The 20,245-nt window shown below is 49.0% G+C and overlaps 1 protein-coding gene across 1 annotated transcript; it reads left to right on the top strand.

Moving 5' to 3' along the window:
• Window positions 1–1,552: 1,552 nt before the first annotated feature.
• Window positions 1,553–9,653, top strand: RIIAD1 (regulatory subunit of type II PKA R-subunit domain containing 1). The gene is made up of 4 exons (XM_048828684.2): window positions 1,553–1,701; window positions 3,594–3,670; window positions 6,501–6,547; window positions 9,306–9,653. Exons 1-4 carry the CDS (start codon window positions 1,618–1,620, stop codon window positions 9,377–9,379), a joined length of 282 nt encoding a protein of 93 aa, XP_048684641.1. The 5' UTR covers window positions 1,553–1,617; the 3' UTR covers window positions 9,380–9,653.
• The last annotated feature ends 10,592 nt before the right edge of the window (window positions 9,654–20,245 follow it).

The following is a 20,245-nucleotide window of genomic DNA, read 5'->3' as shown; positions in this document are numbered from 1 at the left end:
AAGGGAGCAGAGATTCTCATTTAATCACATGGCCCTAAGAGTTTATCTTTATCACCAAATATCGCCAGACTTGCAGTAAAATCATGAGAGCTGGCAATGCTAAACTCCTTTCTCCTCCCAATCCCTACCCACGCCCGATGCCCCCCACATCCTCTACGCTGAGATTTGGGGACAGTATACGGCTGCGTATCCAGCTCTTCCCTGATCCTTTGCAGTTTATTTATGACTCCTATATGCCACCAGAGCATCAGAGGAGAGCTGGAGAGTACGTCAGAACTGGCCCCTAATATTTTTCAACCTCTGTGTGTTTAAATTAACATCTAGAAGATTAAGAAGTTACACACAGTCTGTTCTGTGTCTGCTTATTTAGATCACGTGGGAGACCAATGCTTTCCCCACCCATTCCTTTCACAAGGAATAATGAGATAGAGCAGAGCCAAATTAGACAAAATCCTTCACCTGGAGATAAGCTTGGCTTAGCCATCTCTGATTTAGGCTTAGTTTTCACTCCGCCTACCATCTGCGCTTCGAGAAACCAGACACACAGCGTTTAAAAAGGCAGCCTTATTTCATTAAAACAACTAATTCATAGCTCTCCTGCTTGCTGAGAAAAGCTTGAAAACATGACCTCTACACTGAAAAATATAAATCAGAAAGAAAAATAAAAGTGCCCTCCCCCAAATTTTATTTTTTAAATCTCACGATTATTGGGTGCCTGGGGTTGTTCCTACTGGAAAGGTCCGAGTCAGCGCTAAATTCGGGTTTTGTAATTCAAGCCAATCTCAGAGCCAACCAAAAAATTTCCATGGTTAGAATGATTTGTTTTTAAGTTCTGATGGAAATTGATATTTGAAAAAAAAAAAATAGATCTCGGTGCTACTGGCCTGATTAATCCAAAAAAACCCATGAACGCTCCTAAAAAAAAAAAAAAGAACCAATGAGATTGTCTTAAAATTCATGAGATTTTAAAGAAATGAACGAGTTCTAGAGTTGTTTATTTGAGTCCTGGTTTCTGAGACTTTAGAGGGCATTTGGGTTACGTTTTTTGGTGTGTTTGTTTTTTTTACTTTTTCTCTGCAACCTTGCGGGCGAAAAATGTACTTTTTCTTTAAGCGGAAGGGGAGACTCTTGGGCATTCCCATGACTCCAAGAGCTGGGGTTTTAAAAACACAACAAGACCCACACTAAATATCATGACCGTTGGCCACAGCGATATCCTCACAATGGTTTGCAGCCCAAACATTGCAGCCGGGGGCTAGCGCATGAGAACCTGAGGGCGTAACTGGCCAGAGACTGTGCATGGACAGGTGGGCTAATTTCACGGGCCAAGTGCCAGTTTCAGTCCCATGATCATTGGGGTGGGTGGCATCCGTGCTGGGTTGGGGGGTTCTCCCCTCTATCTGGGCAGGATTTTGGGGAGCGGGGGTTTGCCCTCAGTTCTGAGGTGAGGCCAGCGAATTCCTCCCCTGCTGCTGGGGAAGGGGGGGCCCCAGCCTGCAGCCCCACCCCAGGCCTCGGGGCCGGAGGGGGGGAGATCGGGATTCAGAACAAGGCTGGGCCTGCTGGAGCCTGAAGCTGTCCCCATAGCAACCCCAGCCGCTTGCCTGAACTAACAAAATGGCTGATGTGGCTTCCGGCTTGGAGGGGCTGGATCTGGGGGCCCTGAGCCCAGAGCAGCAGGCACAGCTCATGGAGTTCAAGGTGTGTTGGGGGGGGGTGAGGGTGGGGAACTGCGGCACCCCCTTAAAGTGCATGTGTGGAGGGGGGGGCTGGGTCCAAGAGAAACACCTCCCCCCAGATAATGGGGCAATCCCACCCTAAAACAGGAATGGGTGGAGAAAGGTTCCCCCCTCCCCCAAAAGGAGGGCTGCTCCCCACCCAAAAACCTTTTTCAGTCTGGGAGCCATTCCTCCCCCTCCTCTTCTTCCCTCCCAAAAACTTAAGGTGCAGGCCCGAGGCAGCCCCAGGACCCCTTAACTGGGGATGTTAAGGGTTAGTTCGACACCCCTATGTGTGTCCCCCCCACTAAGGGGGCAGGGTGGGGCAGTGCTGATGGTCCCGGTCACTCCCGGGGGAAGACTGGATTTTTTACCTGACCATTTTGTTTAAGCTGTTTTAGGGGCTGTCTTGATTGTATTCGGGCTATTGGCAAGACATTGGGGTCCTGGGCAAGGCAGGGGGAGCGAGACACAGAGTCTGATCGAGTCCTGGTTTCACTCCTGGAATTGTCACCCAAAAGTGACACTTTTCACCCTGCTCTAAATAAGATCGGCCAGACTGGGTCCGACCAGTTGTACGTGGCCAGTGCAAGATGCTTCAAAGGGAATAAAGCGAACAGGGTAATTATCGAGCGACCCAGCCCTTGATGTCCAGTCCCAGCATCTAGGTTTCCCAAGAAACTTTTTTTTGGCCAAAAAAATGCAGATTCAGCAACACTGAAATGTGTTGTGAATTGCTGTCGGGTTTGCTGAATTGTTTTAGTCAAACACAAAAACAAAAAAACCCTTAAAAAGTGTCCAAAAATAATCAAAATGGTTTGATTATTATTTTTTAGTTCAAAACAACCCCCCCCCCCAAGTTTCCTTTAATTCTCTTAATAATCAAAAGTGTTTTAGAATGCTCAAAAAAATAAAATCAAAATGTTTCATTTAGACTTGAAAGAAACATTTCATTGCACTCAAAATATTTTTCTCTTTGAAATGCTAAAAGTTTTGAAAAAAAGCTCATTTTCAGTTTGACCCAAAATAAACGTTTTCTCATTTTTTTGGAGTTGCCAGCCAAGTGAAAACCCCTATTATCTGTACAGCTCTAGTTACGTTGAGCTGGAATGGTCTCAAGGATAGATCACAGATTCCTGGATTTAAAGCTATGAGCCAGAGGGCTGGCAATCCAATTTACTGATAAACAACCAGAAAATCCTGTTGAAGTGCTTTGACCCTACCCAGTCAGTGAACATTTCTCCTTGGCACATAAACTGTAGCTTCTCCGTTTTGCCATCTCCACAATCAACGTATTTAGGATTTCAAAAGATGTTTGATCAGTTTCAGTCATTCCTCCAATTTACGGAGAATATTCTCATCAAGGTGATAATTACTCATTCAGCTTCCCCAGGGCCTGATTTAGATTAAACCTTAGATCTAGAAGGATGTCAGTGAATAAAATCTAATACGTTTATTAGAGCATAGACTGCAAAATCAGGAAAGCTGGGTTTTATGCCCAGTTCTGCTCCTGAGCTGCTCGAACTCCCCCGTTCTGGACCTCTCGATCACCCTCAGAATGTCTATCAGGATTCCTGGCTTCTATTCCTGGCTCTACCACTCATGTCTAGTGGAAGAGGGGAACCTTTCTGTGCCTCAGTTTCTCCATCAATGTAATGGGCATACACAATATTGATGTACAGGATCATCCCTCACGGTGGGAATTGTGAGGATTGCCTAGCATCTGCATAGCACTTTGGAGAGGCAGAGGGCTACGTAAATGCTATGTACCACTGCTGATTCAGGAAAGCACTGTTGGACTAACGAAACAGGGTTACTGCCAGTTCAATGCTGCAGCCCTTAAACATACCTTTGCTGTTGTGCTTCTGCTCCCAGATTAACACTCGCATTGCCAATGAAAAGTACCTGAGGTCTCACAAAGAAGTTGAGCTGCTGCTATCAGGATTTCTGAGGTAATTTCATCTTCCCAACACCACAGACACTTGGTACGAATTGGAGTCTTGAAAATTTACCTCCAACACCAGACATGCAGCTATTGGTTCAGTTGCCTCACCATGCCTCAGTTTCCCCTCCTCAGGAGATGGTCTTCCCCAGTCTGATTGAGTCCTCTGGCCAAGGCAAAAGTCCTCTCCTTCCAGGAGAGACAGAAAGCAGCCCTCTCCCCTGCTCACAGGCTTTCAGTTCCTTTTGCCCTCCCTGGGCTCAGGCCTCCGCTTTGGTCACAGAAGTTTTCACAGTTCCTTTGCCCTGGATGAGTCTTTCTCCTCCCAGTGCTGTAGCTCCCTCTTGCTCAGAGGAGGAACACAGTCCATATGGTCATCCTCTCCCATCCCTGGGCATAGCACCCTCAGCATAGGGCTTTCTACACCCCCAAGGGGCCCACGCTCCAGGATTTAGCCCCAAGACTGCTCAAACAGTCTGCCCTCAACTCAGGATTGCCCCGCTGACCGCGTGGCGTGGCCTACCAGACCAGACCAGACCCAGCCCTAGCAGGCTCCCCCCTCTAGCCCATAACTCTTTTCAGCGCTTTCTCCCTTTACATGCTGTTTCCGCCTTCCCAGCAGGCCTTGCTCACTCTCAGTCACATGCTCCGTAGACTACAAGTCCCATGGTCTGGGAGGGAGTGAAGCAGAGGTGTAAGCTGGGCTTGAGCTCCCTTTAAAGGACCAGCTCACTGAGTGCCAGACCCTGACGTGACCAATTAGCCAGAGATGAGATGATCCAGTGAATATCTCCCCCCACTTCCCAGCAGGGAACAGCTTGCAGTTAGCAAGTGCACTGTAACCCCTAGGCACCTATTCTGACCCCTATTCCATGCAGCTGACCCAGCAGGATTTTATCAGGGAGAATCAGAACCATATGTGGAAGCTGTTAACAGCTTTAAACTCATCCATTCCCAGCAGGAATTGGCAAGAGCTAGCGCAGGCCCCCTTCTCGGATACTGGAGGTATTTCCAGGGGTTCTACTGGCATACAAGAGGTGTAGAGTGCCGTCTGGGGGAGGAGGAAACTGATTAACCAGAAGCTAGGCCTTAGTGCGTATATGTGGAGGACAGTTTGTAAGAGGAAATATCACTGCATGGGAGAAGGAAAAGGAGGGTTGAGAATGACATTGTGAGGATGGGGGCCACCAGATGGTGCCGCTACACCTAGTCTTACAAGTTCTTTGTCTGTGCTGGTGAGCAATGTTCAGTCTCTGAAGAAAAGCTGCGTTGTTAGTTTTATAATGTTCAATGCTCTTTGGTGGAGCTCTTGCAAGCAGCTGGGGCATTTGCTTTCTGCCTTAATCCCAGGGAACCAGGCCTTGGTACCGTGGTTGAAATTTCCTGACAGGCGGCATTGCCTGCATGCTCTTGGTGACCTTCTTTGTTCCAGGCCTGGTGTATAAAGTGTAAATAAAACAAATTGCACTAAGACTACACACACACTCTGTGTCACTGATTTCTCCTCCTCTGGAAAAGCAGCACTGCAGGACCCCACTATCTGCTACCTCTTGGCAGGGGCGTGAGCGTAGGTTAGGGTAGAACCCCCTGGTCTCACCTGGACTAAAGGGAAGGAGGGTCATTAGGGAGATAGCTTGCAAAGGCACTGAGCACTTGCGGCTCACATTGATTTCAGCTGCAGTTGAGGGTGCTCAGCTGCCCTGAAAATTGGGTCTGAAAGCTTCTACCCAGACGTTAGAGATGGAAAAATCCTGTTAGGGCCCATCTACTCCCTGTTGATGCTTGATTATTTTCTCTAGGACATTTTCTTTTCAGGATGTATCTTCTCCAGTTTAATTTCAAATATCCCAAGTGATGGGGCTTCTAATACCATGGCCTTGGCAGACTATGCCATAGCTTAATACACTTCACCTGAAGGGTTTTTGCCCCTCTTTTCTTAATTGCATCCTGTTCCTCACTTGTACCCTGTGCTCCTAAATACTTCCCTCTTGCTGCTTCGTGCATGTGTGATTCAAGATTCTTGTAGCTCCCTGGTCTTAGCAGGGAAATCCCAAGTAGCATACAGGAGTGTGGACACCCCAAGAACCAAATGGCATGGGGATGGGTATTCCTAAGTGAGGAGCGGAGAAGCTCTCCAATCATGGGCCAGATCCTCAGCTGGTTTAAGCTGGCATAGCTCCTGACTTCACTGCAGCTATGTTGATTTACCCTCGTGTATTATGGATACTGTGTGACCGGTTGTCTTCGCATGTACCCTGCTGTAAATCAGGAGTAACTCCATCAAAGCCAACAGAATTACTCCGGCATGAGGCCAGAACTGGGCCTTTCCCTGTAGAGGTACCCAGCTGAACGGCAGGAGCGTAGGTGAATGCAGATCCCCCAGTCTATCACGCCAATATCTAATTGCTTTCAATAGGATTTCAGGTTACAAAATGCTTGGGACATTATCCCGGGATAGTATTTAACCATGATGAAATTTTTGTGGTTTTATTTCAGGTGAAATGTATGTTTTCTCCCCCATTTGTTAGTAATTATCTTATCGATTCCCAATGCAGGGCTGTGTAATTCAGTGAGGAAGATTTAATTGTGATAAATATTCCTTAGCTTTGTGCCAGTCTAAATTGTTGTGGGGTTTTATAAATATAAAATTCCCTAAAATTGAAGGCAAACATAAATTAAATGTTTTTCCTCAGTAACTAATTGGCTTATTGATTCCCAATATAAAAGTGTAATTTACCAATTCATCTTCTGCGTGTTCAGACAGGGCTAACATAATAAGCCACCACAAGACCAATCAGTAAAACTTGGTTTAAAGTCTATTTCTCCCCGTTTTTCCCCAGAGAAGTTATGCTGAGAAGACCAGAGAATATCCCTGAGTTTGCAGCAGGTAAAACCATTATTTTAATCCTGTTAGACAAGAAAAGCAAGACTTGTTAGTATTATTATGATCTTCAGAAGTATTGAGGCAACGGTTTAGAGAAAGTGAGCCAGATTCTGTCTAGCTTACCCCAGTGTAAATCCAGAGCAACCCCACTGAAGCAAGGGTTGAATTGGAAGGGGGGAAAAAGGAGGGTGGGACTATTCTAAGCCCCACCCACAAAATAAGCTCCACCTCTGTGAGTTGCCAAAGCGAGACACGGCTCACGGTAGGTAGTACGTGTATTCAAAATACAATCATTTTGCTGCTTGGTGCTCCTGGGGATCCCACAGACTCTGCTCCTTCTTGACTGGCGGGGAAAATATAAAGGGTGGCATCTCCCAAATGCCACCCACGTGGAAGAATAAGTTGGGCAAAGTAAGTCTGCGCCCTACTCCATCTCTGCTCTTATGTGAGAGGAGTGAAATCATTCACAATATTGACCATGATGTCAGCATGGCTGCGAACCTGGCTTAACCTGTTGCGGATCTGAATGACACAGTTCACATCGCTCTGAGCGACTGTCCCAGGCTCTCGGCTAGGGAGGCCACCTCTCCAGGTTTGAACCAGACAGTACTCTTTTGGGGTGTCTTGTCCCCCATACAGCACTAGGACCAAACCAGAAGTGATTCTGTGCAGTATTGGCCAGGGGACACCATTTTTAAGAGCGCACTGCTCCACCCCCTCTGGCGTGAACGCAAACGCTGTGCGAGATCAGGCTGAGGGGGCAGGAACATGCCAGCGGGGGGCAGGCCAGTGCCATTTCCAGAAGTACTGGAACGCCCAGTATTCTGGGACCATGTCTGCAGACTCAGGAAGACCCCACTGCAGTGGTTCCGTTAACTTCTTTGCACCATAGCAGCTCAAGGCGTAAGGTTTGGTTTGGTTTTTTAATGAAAGGTGAGATTTTGGAGAACCAGACAGTCGCTTCAAAGCAGTGCTGCCCTGGCGTATGGGCGCACATTCGCTGCTTCTGAGCCCCGTACTGCAGTCAGTGGATCGACACGCTGCAGGCACTGATAGCTGCAACTGGCTCTTTGGCTTTTCGTGGCTTGCCTTTGTACGGGGCGGCTTGCCACTGGAGAGCTGGGGCGAGGCAACTGATTACGGAATGAGCCGCTCCTGGGAGAGAGCAGGGGGATTACCCTGTAAAGGGCAGCAGTGAAGAGGAGAAGCCCAGGCAAGGGCTGAGACACCGCAGAGCATGTGGAAACGCTCCTGCAAAGACCCTGAGACGGAGGGAGCTGGATAGTGAGGGGCTGCAGTGACCAGAAGGCTCCTGGGAGAGACTCTGACTGGGAGAACGGCCGAGGACCTATTGCGGGGGACTCCTGACCTACAGGGAGAGAAGGACTGAACTGGGGTTGGGGCCTGAAGGGCCGGTATGTAAGGGGTCAATAAACAGATCCCCGTGAGAGGAATGTGTTTTCGTTACCTGTGGACTGTGAGTTATTAAGGTGCGCTGAAGAGGGGAGAAACTGGTAGCAGGGCACTGCAGAGTGACCTCTGACCTGCAGGGGGCGCTCATTCAGTGGCCACCCCACTACAGCCTTGTTATTTCTACTGCATGGGTTTCTAGTCGTCCTTCGCTGCCGAAGGTGCAGCCTGTGGCCATTGCAGATGTTTAGAATGAGCCCATTCATGGGCTCAAATGATTTACTGTTCTCCAAAAGGTCTGCCTCTGTTGCGCTGGGATGGGGATCTAGATGCCAGGGTCTGGCATACGCTGGCACCCCCGTTGAGGTTTCCCTCAAGCTGCTAACGAAGAAGCTGGTTAGAAACTGGATCTTGGGCTGGCTAGAGTCTCTAAATGAAGGTTTAGACTCTAAGAGGAAGATTGGTGGGCACCTTGCCACCAATCTCACTCCACAACCTTAACTCTGTCCCCCCAAATCTGGCAAGAGCCCCTGGAGATGAACTGTCAGTATGACTCAGCCAGGGCTGCCCTATAATAAATGGTCATGAGCAATGAGTAAGCAAACATGCCATTTACACTGACACTTGCATTTAGGCACTGTGGCCTAGTGGCTAGGGCACTGGACTGGAGCTCACCAGACCTGTGTTCTATTCCCATCTACCGCTGGCCAGCTGGGTGACCTTGGGCAAGTCACTTCCTCTCTCTGGACCTCAGTTTCCCCATTTTACAGATGGGGATAATGATACAGCCCTCCTTTGTAAAGCACTTTGAGATCCACTTCTGAAAACTGCTGGAGAAGAGCTTGGGCTGATAACGTGATGTACATGTGACGATGTATTTAACGTGGTGTGTCGCACAGCTCTGTGTTCTGTCATTCGTCTGCATACACCACAACTGCCTTTGTTGTGTTACGGGGACAGATTCACTGATTGATTCCAATGGGTGTTACTGTTAGGCACCTAAATTACCTTTGTGAATCTGGGCCCTTAACTCTGTATTTCCTGGCTTTCGGAGGTTCAGCTCTAGGTGCATTTGATGTTCTGGGAGGGTACAAGGCATTGGAGGTCAACCTGAAATTGTGTTAATAATATTTTGGGCAGCAAATTTACCATATAGACCCATCTATCGAGAATGGACATGTATGGAATGAGATGGAGATGTGCATTATGGGTCTATCACCATCCATCCCCAGCTGTCTATCATCTCTCCAGCCACCTATCGGGTCTACCTGTCCCCATTGCACGTAGGCACCGAATGAAACAAAAGATGCCTTAGACCAATATTTCTTTTCACCTTTCTCTGTCATTTCAGAACATTTTACGGATCCAGAGCTTCCAATGAAGACACAGAAAATACTAGCGGAAAAAGCAAACCAGTTGAACTGAGAGAGACCCGTCCCATTCTTTCCTTGCTGAAGCAGGATAGAAATTTAGGAGATTTTTTTTTTGCGGGGGGGGGATGATTCTTAGATTTATCCTCCAGATTCTCTGGAATGTGTTTATTTTTATTTTGAAGGCTTTGCAATATGGCTAATAATTCTCAGTTGTGTAGTGTCCTCTGGAGGCAAAGAGAGAGATTGCACCCATGTGTTGCTGGTGATGTTTCACGCTTTACAGCTGTATGTTCTGGTAGCATCATTAAAATAGATCTGCTGGTCAACCCTGTTCTATTCACGGACGATTTCCTTTCCCTACTCTGGCTTCTCTGCATGGCAAAGAAAATGTACAAAGACAGGAGGCAGATCTCATGCCAGGAGGGTTGCTGTTTATTGGGCAGATTTTTTTTCCTAGTTGCCGTGGTCGTAGTGAAGGGAATGAGGTACCAGCTAGCTTCTCACAAGTGTCTCCATCCGTCACTCTCACACCTGCCCTTTGACCTCCACCCTTTTTCTGTCTTTGCAAGTGTATGTGGACAAGTATATTCCTTCAGGCTTGATCCTGTGAGATCTGAGGCTCTCTCAGGGAGCAGCTGAGCACCAGAGGCAATGTTGAGAGGGTAGGACACTGGGAGTCAGGGGATCTGAGTTCTAATCCTGGCTCTGGCTCTGCCACTGCTTGGGTAAGTCACTTCCTTTCACTGTGCTTCTGTTTTCTCTCTCACCTTTTGTCTATTTAGACTGTAAGATCATCAGAGAAGCAACTATCTTTTACTCTGCCTCAGTGCAGCACCTGGCCCAACAGGGCCCTGATCTCGGTTACTCTGCGTCCATGCATAAGGTGGGCAAAGAGCTTCACATTATTTATCTTATATTCTCCAGTCTTTCTGTCAGAGAAGCTCAGTCGTTCAAGGCACAGCCCCTATTACCACAGCAGGTAGGACCCCATTGTGCTCGGCCCTGCACAAACCCAAAACAAAGAATCACTCGTCCTGCAAAGAGCTCATGTTCTGACCAGCCAAGGCTGAGCAAAAGGATCATCATCATCACCATTCTGCGGATGGTGGGACGGAGGCCCAGGGAGAAAAAGTGACAGGCATAAGGACACACAAGGTAGCAACCTGCCAGGAACTTGGAGGGGGGAGCATAGGTTGCAGGAGGAGAGAGTGTGGAGCAAGCACCAGGAAGTCAGTCTGTGTGCTCATAGCTGGAATGCTGGCTGCAGTTACAACAGCTCTGTAAATAGTTCTAGCAATAAACAGTGAGTTAGTCTTGCAAGCATGGATACCCTTCATGTTATCACCCAGCCTGCAGTCCATGAAACACAAGGAGGGGAGGAACTGGGAACTGAACCCAGATCAATCAATTTGCAAACATCTAGAAGATAATAAGGTGATAAGTAACAGTCAGCATGGATTTGTCAAGAACAAATGGTGTCAAACCAACCTGATAGCTTTCTTTGACAGGGTAACAAGCCTTGTGGATAGGGGGAAAGCTGTAGACGTGGTATACCTTGACTTTAGTAAAATTTTTTATACTGTCTCACATGACCTTCTCATACACAAATTAGGGAAATGCAACTTAGATGGAGCTACTATAAGCTGGGTGCAAAACTCGTGGGAAAACCATTCCCAGAGAGTAATTATCAATGGTTCACAGTCTGGCTGGAAGGGCATAATGAGTGGGGTCCCGCAGGGATCAGTTCTGGGTCTGGTTCTGTTCAATATCTTCATCAATGATTTAGATAATGGCATAGAGAGTACACTTATAAACTTTGTGGACAATACCAAACTGGGAGGGCTTGCAAGTGCTTTGGAGGATAAGATTAAAATTCAAAATGATCTGGAGAAATGTTCTGAAGTAAATAGGATGAAATTCAATAAGGACAAATGCAAAGTACTCCATTTAGGAAGGAACAATAAGTTGTACACATACAAAATGGGAAATGATTGCCTCGGAAGGAGTACTGCGGAAAGGGATCTGGGGGCCATAGTGGATCGCAAGCTAAATATGAGTCAACAGTGTAACACTATTGGAAAAAAGCAAAATGGGATGTATTAGCAGGACTGTTGTTAGCAAGACACAAGAAGTAATTCTTCCCCTCTACTCCACACTGATTGGGCCTCAACTGGAGTATTGTGTCCAGTTCTGGGTACCACATTTCAGGAAGGATGTGGACAAATTGGAGCAAGTCTAGAGAAGAGCAACAAAAATGATGAAAGGTCTAGAAAACATGGCCTATGAGGGAAGATTGAAAAAACTGGGTTTGTTTAGTGTGGAGAAGAGATGACTGAGAGGGGACATGAGAACAGTTTTCAAGTATGTAAAAGGTTGTTACAAGGAGGAGAGAGAAAAATTGTTCTTCTTCACCTCTGAGGTTAGGACAAGCAGCAATGGGCTTAAATTGCAGCAAGGGAGGTTTAGGTTGGACATTAGGAAAAACTTCCTAACTGTCAGAGTGGCGAAGCACTGGAATAAATTGCCTAGGGAGGTTGTGCAATCTCCATCATTGGAGACTTTTAAGAGCAGGTTGGACAAACGCCTGTCAGGGATGGTCTAGGTAATGCTTAGTCCTGCCTTGAGTGCAGGGGATTGGACTAGATGATCTCTCGAGGTCCCTTCCTGTTCTATGATCATCTCTGTCCCAGCCCAGCACTTCCTTCCTCCAGTATGAAATATGCCCCAGCTGCGGGGCTGAAGGGTGAAGGCAAAGCACGGGAATGGGGAAGGGTAACAAATCAACTAGCCGCGTGAATCTCTGCTGACCTCTGTTGGAGCTCGGCAGGAGGCGTTTAACTCCTTAGCTGCAGTGGCCCAGGATGGGTGAGATTTACCCCAGTGCAGGGAGCCAGCACAGGGTGTGATTGGTTTTCTCCCTTTCAGCAGAGCCAGCCTCCTGTTAAATGTCCTGGGGATAAGTCTCAGGGCTTTTACAAGCCTCCTTTTGCTTCTAGGAGATAGCATAGGGAGTAGAGCACTGGCCCACAGGAGACCTGGGTTCTATTCCACTGGCCTCAGGGTGACCTTGGGCAAGTCACGTCCCCTCCCCGTGCCTCAGTTTCCCCATCTGTAAAATGAGGATAACAACACTGACCTTCTTTGGAAAGCAGTGGGGGATCTGCAGATACTCAGAGCCAGGGAGTCTTATTATTTCAAGCCACAAGTGCGTTAGCTCCAACATCATCCTGGTTTCCAGGAAGGACAAGCTGACATTTCTTCTTCATCGCAGAGCTGCTTCCTGGCACAGGCTTGTCTCCCTAAACCAGCACCCTGAGGACACCTCATGTCTCTCTGCTCCCCCTGCTGTGAAACACTATTAGTTATTTCCCAGCAGTGGCCGAGACTATCACTTGTTTAAGGGAATGATGGTTAATTTGCCGAGACTTTAAGCATTTGCTCAACAGACAGTAGCTTACCCCTTGTGGCAGAGAGCTGTTATTTATCTGTATTGTTGTAGTGAGGAGCCCTGGCCATGGACTAGGTCCCCATTGTGCTAGGAGCTGTACATACACCCTTTGCGCTGTTGCCTAGTGCTCTTCTTCTATCTCATCTAGAGTGATGCTTCTCAGCTGCCTAAATTCGCTTTCAAATGTTTTTCTGAAAAAGGAGCAAAGCCTGCTGGTGGCAAGGCAACACCCACTGTCAGAGCGCCTCTGAGTGGTCTCATGGCAGGGAGGACAAGCCTGTCTTGCCTCAGTGCCAGCCCCCTGCTGGCCAAGCAGAAACAAAGTGACCTGGTGCTTGGGGCGAAGAGCTTTTCCTTGAAGTCTGGGAATTAGGGAGTTACAGATGTCCACGGAGTTCTCTGTAAATTCACCACCCTTCATTCTCTCTCTCTCACACGTCTACACTTGAATTTGGATTAAGGTAGGGTGTGAATTTAAAGCACAATAGTTATTCCAGACTAGCTATTCTGGAGTAAGTCCATGTGTAGACAAGCCTTTAGGTACTTTTATGGCCCCTGTTACCATACAACTGTGATGTATAGATCATGGGGCTGATTCTGATCTCTCGTTGATTCCACAGTGGGGTAACACCAGTGATTTCATTAGCATTACGCCTGCTGGAGGGCGCAATTCTGCCCAGCTCTCTGGCTCTGATCCAGCAAAGAACTTAAGCCACGCTTGAACTTTAAGCACAGACGTAGCCCCATTGAAGTCAGTGGAATGAGGGGGAGGAATAGCTCGGTGGTTTGAGCATTGGCCTGCTAAACCCAGGCTTGTGAGTTCAATCCTTGAGGGGGCCATTGAGGGATCTGGAGCAAAAATTGGGGATTAGTCCTACTTTGAGCCGGGGGTTGGACTAGATGACCTCCTGAGGTCTCTTCCAACTCCAATATTCTATGATTCTATGAACGACCCACAACCTTCAAGTTAAGCACCTGGTCAAGTGCTTGTCAGATTACACCCTTGCACTGGTGTAAGATCAGAAGTCAGGTCCATGTTATTTTTTTCAAATGGGTCCCTTGGGGAAGGAGGAGCTGTATCTTGGGAAACCCTTGGCCAACTGACCCCAAATTTTCACCTTTCACACTGGCTCTGCCCCCCATATAGCACACCAGGTTTCAAGGCAATCGGTCTAGCCATGAGGCTTTTGCAGCACGTAAGGGAAAAATAACCGGCCATATACAGAAACCCTGCTGCAGCCTTTACGATGGAGTTTCCAAGCAAAGCTGTCCCTTCGCCAGCCAGGACCCACCTCCCTCATTATGCTGGGAGTAACCTTGACACCACCCGGATGCCAACCTTGTGATAATTGATGGAACGTCTCCCACAAAGGAAGAGCATGCTCGTGAATATTCAGGCTGTCCTCCTCTAAAATCCCAGTGGAAGAGGGACTTAATGACTTTTTTGGCACCTCTTCCAGCTTTTCTCTTCAAGTCAGCCGCTCCCATTAGCCTCCTCGTGCGCTGTGCGTGTTCGCTCTGTTACGTGCCAGGGCTTCCTGTTCTTTTAGTACGCCAGCTGATTGTTCTGGCCCCAGAAAATGAAACCTGCTAATTGCAATGACAAGAAAAATCGTTTCGAGCTGGGAGGGATTGGGGGGGTGTTGGGAGGGGGAGAAACCTGGGCTGGAGTGATCCCATCAGAGCTCTTGGCTAGGTGGGTCAGCTCAGACAGCCACGTTCACGCCCAAGACAAAGAACGTTACCCGCCAGGATGCGACATTAGAGGGATGAAATGGACACACGGGAAACAGCTCTTCCAATAGTGCCAACCTCTGGCGTTCAAAGATGAAGAGTCAGGCCCCCCCTAGCATGGGCACAGCTCTGCAGGTGGCATCGCCCATCTGCCAGCGTAGCTTGCTTCACTTGGGGGTGGGGTGGAATGACCTATACCGGTGAAGGACTAGCGTTGCCAGTGCTCCTAGCCCGGCAAGGTGTCACCCAGCAACCATGGCCCAGGGCTCCAGGACTTGGTCCAGTGCTTTGGAGATGAGACGTGCTGCATATTCTGTGGACGGGAAGAGACGAGGGTTGTCAGCGAGACGAGATGCGCTTCTTTACGCCAGGCCCAGGGAGGCAGAAAGCTGAGATTAAGAACTTCTGCTGCCTTCATAGAACCGTAGAAATGTAGGGCTAGAAGGGGACCACGTTTTCACCCCGTGAATGTCACCAATGACTAGTCAAGAGATTTCATAAAGGGGCCCCAAAATCATGACACCCCCCCAAATCACTACTCACTTTGGATCATCTTGACCCAAGGGCACATGGGTAAGTAATTGCTCCAGGGCAATAGAGAATCTGGCCCTCTGTAGGAATCAGGTGTTTGGTCACTTCAGCAACGTCTCTCTGTCCCTGTGCCTCACCCCCCAGCTGCTTCTACCTTCCACCAAGAGGAGCGGAGTGCAAATGAAATCGAGAAGGAAGCTTGTTCCTCGGGGAAGGCAGCAAAGGGGTAGAAGAAAGGGGGTGGGACAGAGGAGGGGCAAGAGTAGGAGTGAAGGGCAGTCAGGGAAAGGGACTCTCCCAAATATGGGGGGTTTCTGGACTTGGGCCCATCTCTCCACAGGGAGGTAATTAAACGAGGCCTGCTTGGCAGGAGTTAGGGGGGTTGTCTAAGGGTGGAATCCTGGCCTATGTCCCGTACACAGAGAGCAGCAGACAAACCCAGGGTGCTGTGTGCACAGGCTGGGGATATAAAGTCCTGTGGAGCCAAGCTGTTCACTGAACAGTCAGATAACGGTTCCTGGGGATTTCAGGGCTAATACTCCCTGGACAGTGATTCATGGTTGCAGAAAGAAGCTTGAGAACCTGGCCCCTCAAGGATCAAAATCCAGATGGCAAATTGGAAGAACCCCAGTTTAAAAAAAAAAAAAGAGAGAAAGAGAGAGAAATCCCCATAATTTTTAAGGCAGTCTCATGATTTTGGGGGGCAGGGGGATTTGTGAATTCTTTCACCTCGCGGATTTAACAGCACTGTATTCAGGGCTGGGACAGTCTCTCACTCTGTCTCTGTGCAGCACCCTGCATGATGGGGCCCTGAACGTGGCTGGATCCTCTACATGCTCCCACAATAGAAATAAATAATAATCATGAGTAAGAGGAGGCCTCAAAAACACAGACTCTCCTTTGTAAACCTCTTCATTATTATTGTAGGGCTTAGCAGCCCTAGTATGGACCGGAACCGCATTTTGCTGGGTGCTGTACATTAGGTGGATTACGGTAGCATCTAGGCACCCCAGCCATTGACCAGAACCCCATGGCGTTAGGTGCTGTACGGTCTCTATTAGGCGTATTACAGCAGCGTCCAGACACCCCGGTGACGGAGCAGGCCATACAAACACAGAATACACAGTCCGCGCCCCACTGACCCTACAAGCTAAGCTTTGAGAGCTGTGGTTGAAACGCGCAATGAGCGAGACAAGATTTGATTATTAATGACTATTTACTAATGATTGATGGTTAGCTCATCAGCTCCTTGCGAAATTCAGCAAATTGCCACTTCGAGAAGTTGAAAGAAGGCCAGTGGGGGTGTGCATGGGGGTGCGTGTGTGTGTGGGGGTGGAAATCAAAGCAAACTCTGTGGCTAGACTCTCTGCTATTACATTGATCAAACCCTGACATCTCCTGCCCATTAAAAGCAGCTCCCATTGCCGTCAGAAAGCATGCGGGCAGCTGCGCGGCCCGATAAAAGAAAAGCCTATTTGCTTCGGGCTGCTCAGCAGCCGGGATTCGATCGCACCCCCCATTGGGCCATTTGTTAAGGAACGATCCAGCAAACGCAGGTCCAGGGACTCTAGTTCATGCCCTGCCACAGCTGTGCGGGGACGCGGCAGCCCCCTTGGATTTCCATTTTCAAGCTGTTTTCCACTTTTACATCCCTCAGACACAACAGGGAGCTGAGAAACGACCTTGGCTGAGCAGCAGTTGGCTGCTCTGCTCCATCCCGTCCCCAGGATGATATACGCTGGCTTGAACTCACACCTGCATCCTGCTCTGGAAGACACCTGGGCAGCTGCTCTCCCTCCTGTGATCAGTGACAAACATCAGGGAGCGGTCCTAGGAACGAGCAGGGGGCTGGAGGGGTCAGTGTCCAAGAAGGATTGAATCTGTTTCGCTTGGAAGAGCAGTGACGGGGAGGGGGAAGCATCTATGGCATTTGAGGGTATAGGCATCAAGCAGGGAGAGCGATTAAAGAGGGTGGAACTAGGAGGAATGGGATGGCATCAAAAAGCCACTGGCAAATCTATGGTGCTTCCCAGCCCCTGACCTCCCAACACGGCTGCCTTTTGCCATTGACCCACCTTTTCACAGCGTTCCCTCTGCTCTGCGCCACCCCGATCCTGGACAGGGTCCCATTGGCCTCAGTGGGGCTCAGCCCAGGCACACGATCTGGGCCTAAGGTAGAAATGCCGGCCAGCCACAAAGACAACATCGTAGAGTGTTTAAAGGGGATCACAGAAAGAAAATGAAAGAAGATGAAGGCAGAGTGGCCTAGTGGGGAGAGCAGTGGACTGGGACATAGAATGACCTAAGGCAGGTCTGTGCTCAGTACCTGTTTCCCCTCTCACCGCCTGTCTGTTTAGACTGGAAGTGGGCAAACTATGGCCCAAGGGCTGCATCCGGCCCTCCAGATGTTTTAATTCTTCCCTTGAGCTCATGGCAGGGAGCGGGATCCAGGGCTTGCCCCGCTCTGAGTGGCTCCTGGAAGCAGCAGCATGTCCCCCCTCTGGCTCCTATGTGTAAGCGCAGCCAGGGGGCTCCGCACACTGCCCCCACCCTAAGTGCCACCCCTGCAGCTCCCATGGCTGGGAGCAGGATCAGGCCCCAAACAGCTCTCCCAGCTGCCTCCCTTTCGGCGCAATAGACAGAGCCGTGTCTGCAAAGGCAGAGCAACCGCACCCGGCTGGGAAGAAGCAGCTGGCACCAGGCTGTCCAAGAGGCTTAAACACAAACAAGCAAGTTCAGTGCCACTGAACAGTGCCCAGAAAGCTGCATCCCCGACTAGCCACAGTACAGGCACAGCCCGGGCAGGGGCAGGGCAAGAATTTAGGTCAGTCTCAACTAACATCATCCAGGTGAGCAGGCAGTCCAGGCTCTGGGGCCATGCAGCCCATGGCCCCTCTGCTGAGAAGTGGATTGTCAGGCAGATTGCTGTGGTGGGGACCTTGTTTGCTAGAGGAACTAGGCTGAGACCCATCAAAACTCATCTCAGAGGCCAGCGAAGGGACCGCTCCCTGTCGCTGAGGTAACACAACGTGACTGTGCAGCAGGGACAACACTGTGTCTGTGCTCTCAACGCCCCCTGAAACTTTGCCTAGGATTTGACACACACAAACAAGTCACTCTCAGACACACACGTACACAACAGTGAGTGGACGAGACAGACACCCACTCAGACGACGGATTCACCCACACAGACACAACACACACTTAGAAACATGCAGAGACACAACACAGAAACCCGCCTATAGAGACACAACTCACACACATCCTGCTCTTGCATTTCCATAATCACTTTGACTTCAGCGTTGCCATCCCTGGCTAGTTTTGCATTATGACTCTTCATTTGCATGTGACTCGGTTCCATTTCGTCTCGACGCCACCAGCCCGGTTGCCGACTCATAAAAAACGTTGCATCCCAGCCACATCCCCTGAGGCTGGATATTTCAAACAATTTATCAGGCCCCGTATAAAATTTAAAGAGCCCATATATCGTGCAGATTGCCGACAAAATGTAATTTCATTTTATGCAACATGCTGATCGCATCCAGCCCAATCAATTTCCTTCCCGACACAGGACCGTATATAACTCATGAGTTTCAATAACATTCAGGATGGATTCTGAAGGGGAAAGTTAACATGACTCATCTACCTATGCACCTCCCCTGATTCAGATGCACTTGTAGTGCGCCTAGTACAACAGAGTCCTGGCTTGGCTGGCCTCCAGTCACCATCGTGATAGAGATGCTCAGTAATAATGATCTCTTGGATGGATTATCCTTGGAGATCGAAGCCGCAACGTCGGGATTTACTAGCAGGATTGGCTACTGTGTAAGAAGGACTGCGATGGGCCAGTACCAGATTCATCAGCCTCTCACCTAACTCAGCCCCTAAACAAAGCTCTGATCTTTTCATTTGATCTTTGTTTACTGGCCTGGTTTTCAAAGCCTGCGGGCCATGGCCTCCCATCGCTTGCCCTGGGTGCCGGCGTGGGCAAAGTACTATGTAGTCTGAATGGTGGGGACTGACACTCGCTGGGATGGGGGATTTGGCTTTGCATGCGTCACTACAAGAAAAAGACAAAAGACTCTAGAAGCAGAACTGGGGAAGCGGCTGAATTTTCTGCTGCCTGCATGGTTTAAACCTCTCTAAGGGGCATGGATCAGTGCCGGGTGTTAGCCAGCGCTCGCCTGCTATGGTAGTTTAGGAATGTATCTCTAAGGCATGTAGGACAGAGGGATGCCAGGGCTGGATGTCTCCATTTATACACCATTCATTGCATCCTCATTTCAGCTAACCTCTCCCTGATTTCTGCACCCACACCCCCAAGTCCTCCTCAATTCTCTCCCCAACGAGAATCCCTAATCCCTCATTAACAGATTCCCTAATTATTAGCCCCTCCCCAATTGCCAGTAGATCCTTCAAAGGATCCTTATTTGCAGTAGATCCTGAGCAGCTTCCCATGAATCCCCCCTTCTTTGCTTGCTTGGCAGTCAGCAGTAGATTCCTCACCAGGGGTGATCCCTAATCCGCAGTACTTCCTTGCCCTCTCCCACAGTAAATCGCTGGTCCCCCTCCCTCAATGGCTCTATAACCGACAATTGATCCAGTAGATCCCCAGCATGTCCTGGCTAAATTCCAACATGGGTGAGGACATTCCACCTGCACTGTCCCTGGGCTATAGTAGCCTACATTTTCACCAAGGCCTCGTGATTTTAGGGGCCCAACTTGAGAAACCTTGAAGGAGTCGGATTTTCAGAAAGGGCCAAGCACCCGCCCTCAGAAAACAAGACCCCTTTGAGATGGCTCGAGGTGAGCAGCCCCAAAAAAGAAGCCTCCCAAATCTCATCTCACTTTTGAAAATACAAGCCAGGGGTATTTCACTTCTAGTCCTCAAAACGTGACCGTGTCGTTGTGGGCTGTGAAACTGTGGTGTCTCCCCAGAAGTGGCTGCATTTTGATGACTGGCCAAACAATCCTGTTTGTACAGCAGTTTGTTAAGCGCTTTGGGATCCTTCAGGCAAGATGCACTAGAGTGTTCTTACCTGGAGAGAGGGTGATCCTACCTGTCCTCCAGCCTCCACCCCTAGGTTATCCCTTTGCGTGTCCTTTTAAAAACAGTCTGCTGGGGTGAGCGGGCTGCTAGGGCAGCAGCAGAGGGAAATCTCTTCTTTCACTTTTCCACTTTGCAGGGAACTATTTAAAGGAGGA

This window comes from Caretta caretta, chromosome 24, assembly GCF_965140235.1.
Source record: "Caretta caretta isolate rCarCar2 chromosome 24, rCarCar1.hap1, whole genome shotgun sequence".
Lineage (NCBI taxonomy): Eukaryota > Metazoa > Chordata > Testudines > Cheloniidae > Caretta > Caretta caretta.
The sequence above is the reverse complement of the archived record's forward strand: the minus strand, read 5'-3'. Positions and strand labels throughout refer to the sequence as shown.

Coding starts and splice junctions, on each gene's coding strand:
- RIIAD1 (XM_048828684.2), top strand. CDS start 1,618: ATGGCTGATGTGGCTTCCGGCTTGGAGGGGCTGGATCTGGGGGCCCTG. Junction 3,671..6,500: donor CTGCTATCAGGATTTCTGAG/GTAATTTCATCT, acceptor GTTTTTCCCCAG/AGAAGTTATGCTGAGAAGAC. Junction 6,548..9,305: donor TATCCCTGAGTTTGCAGCAG/GTAAAACCATTA, acceptor CTGTCATTTCAG/AACATTTTACGGATCCAGAG.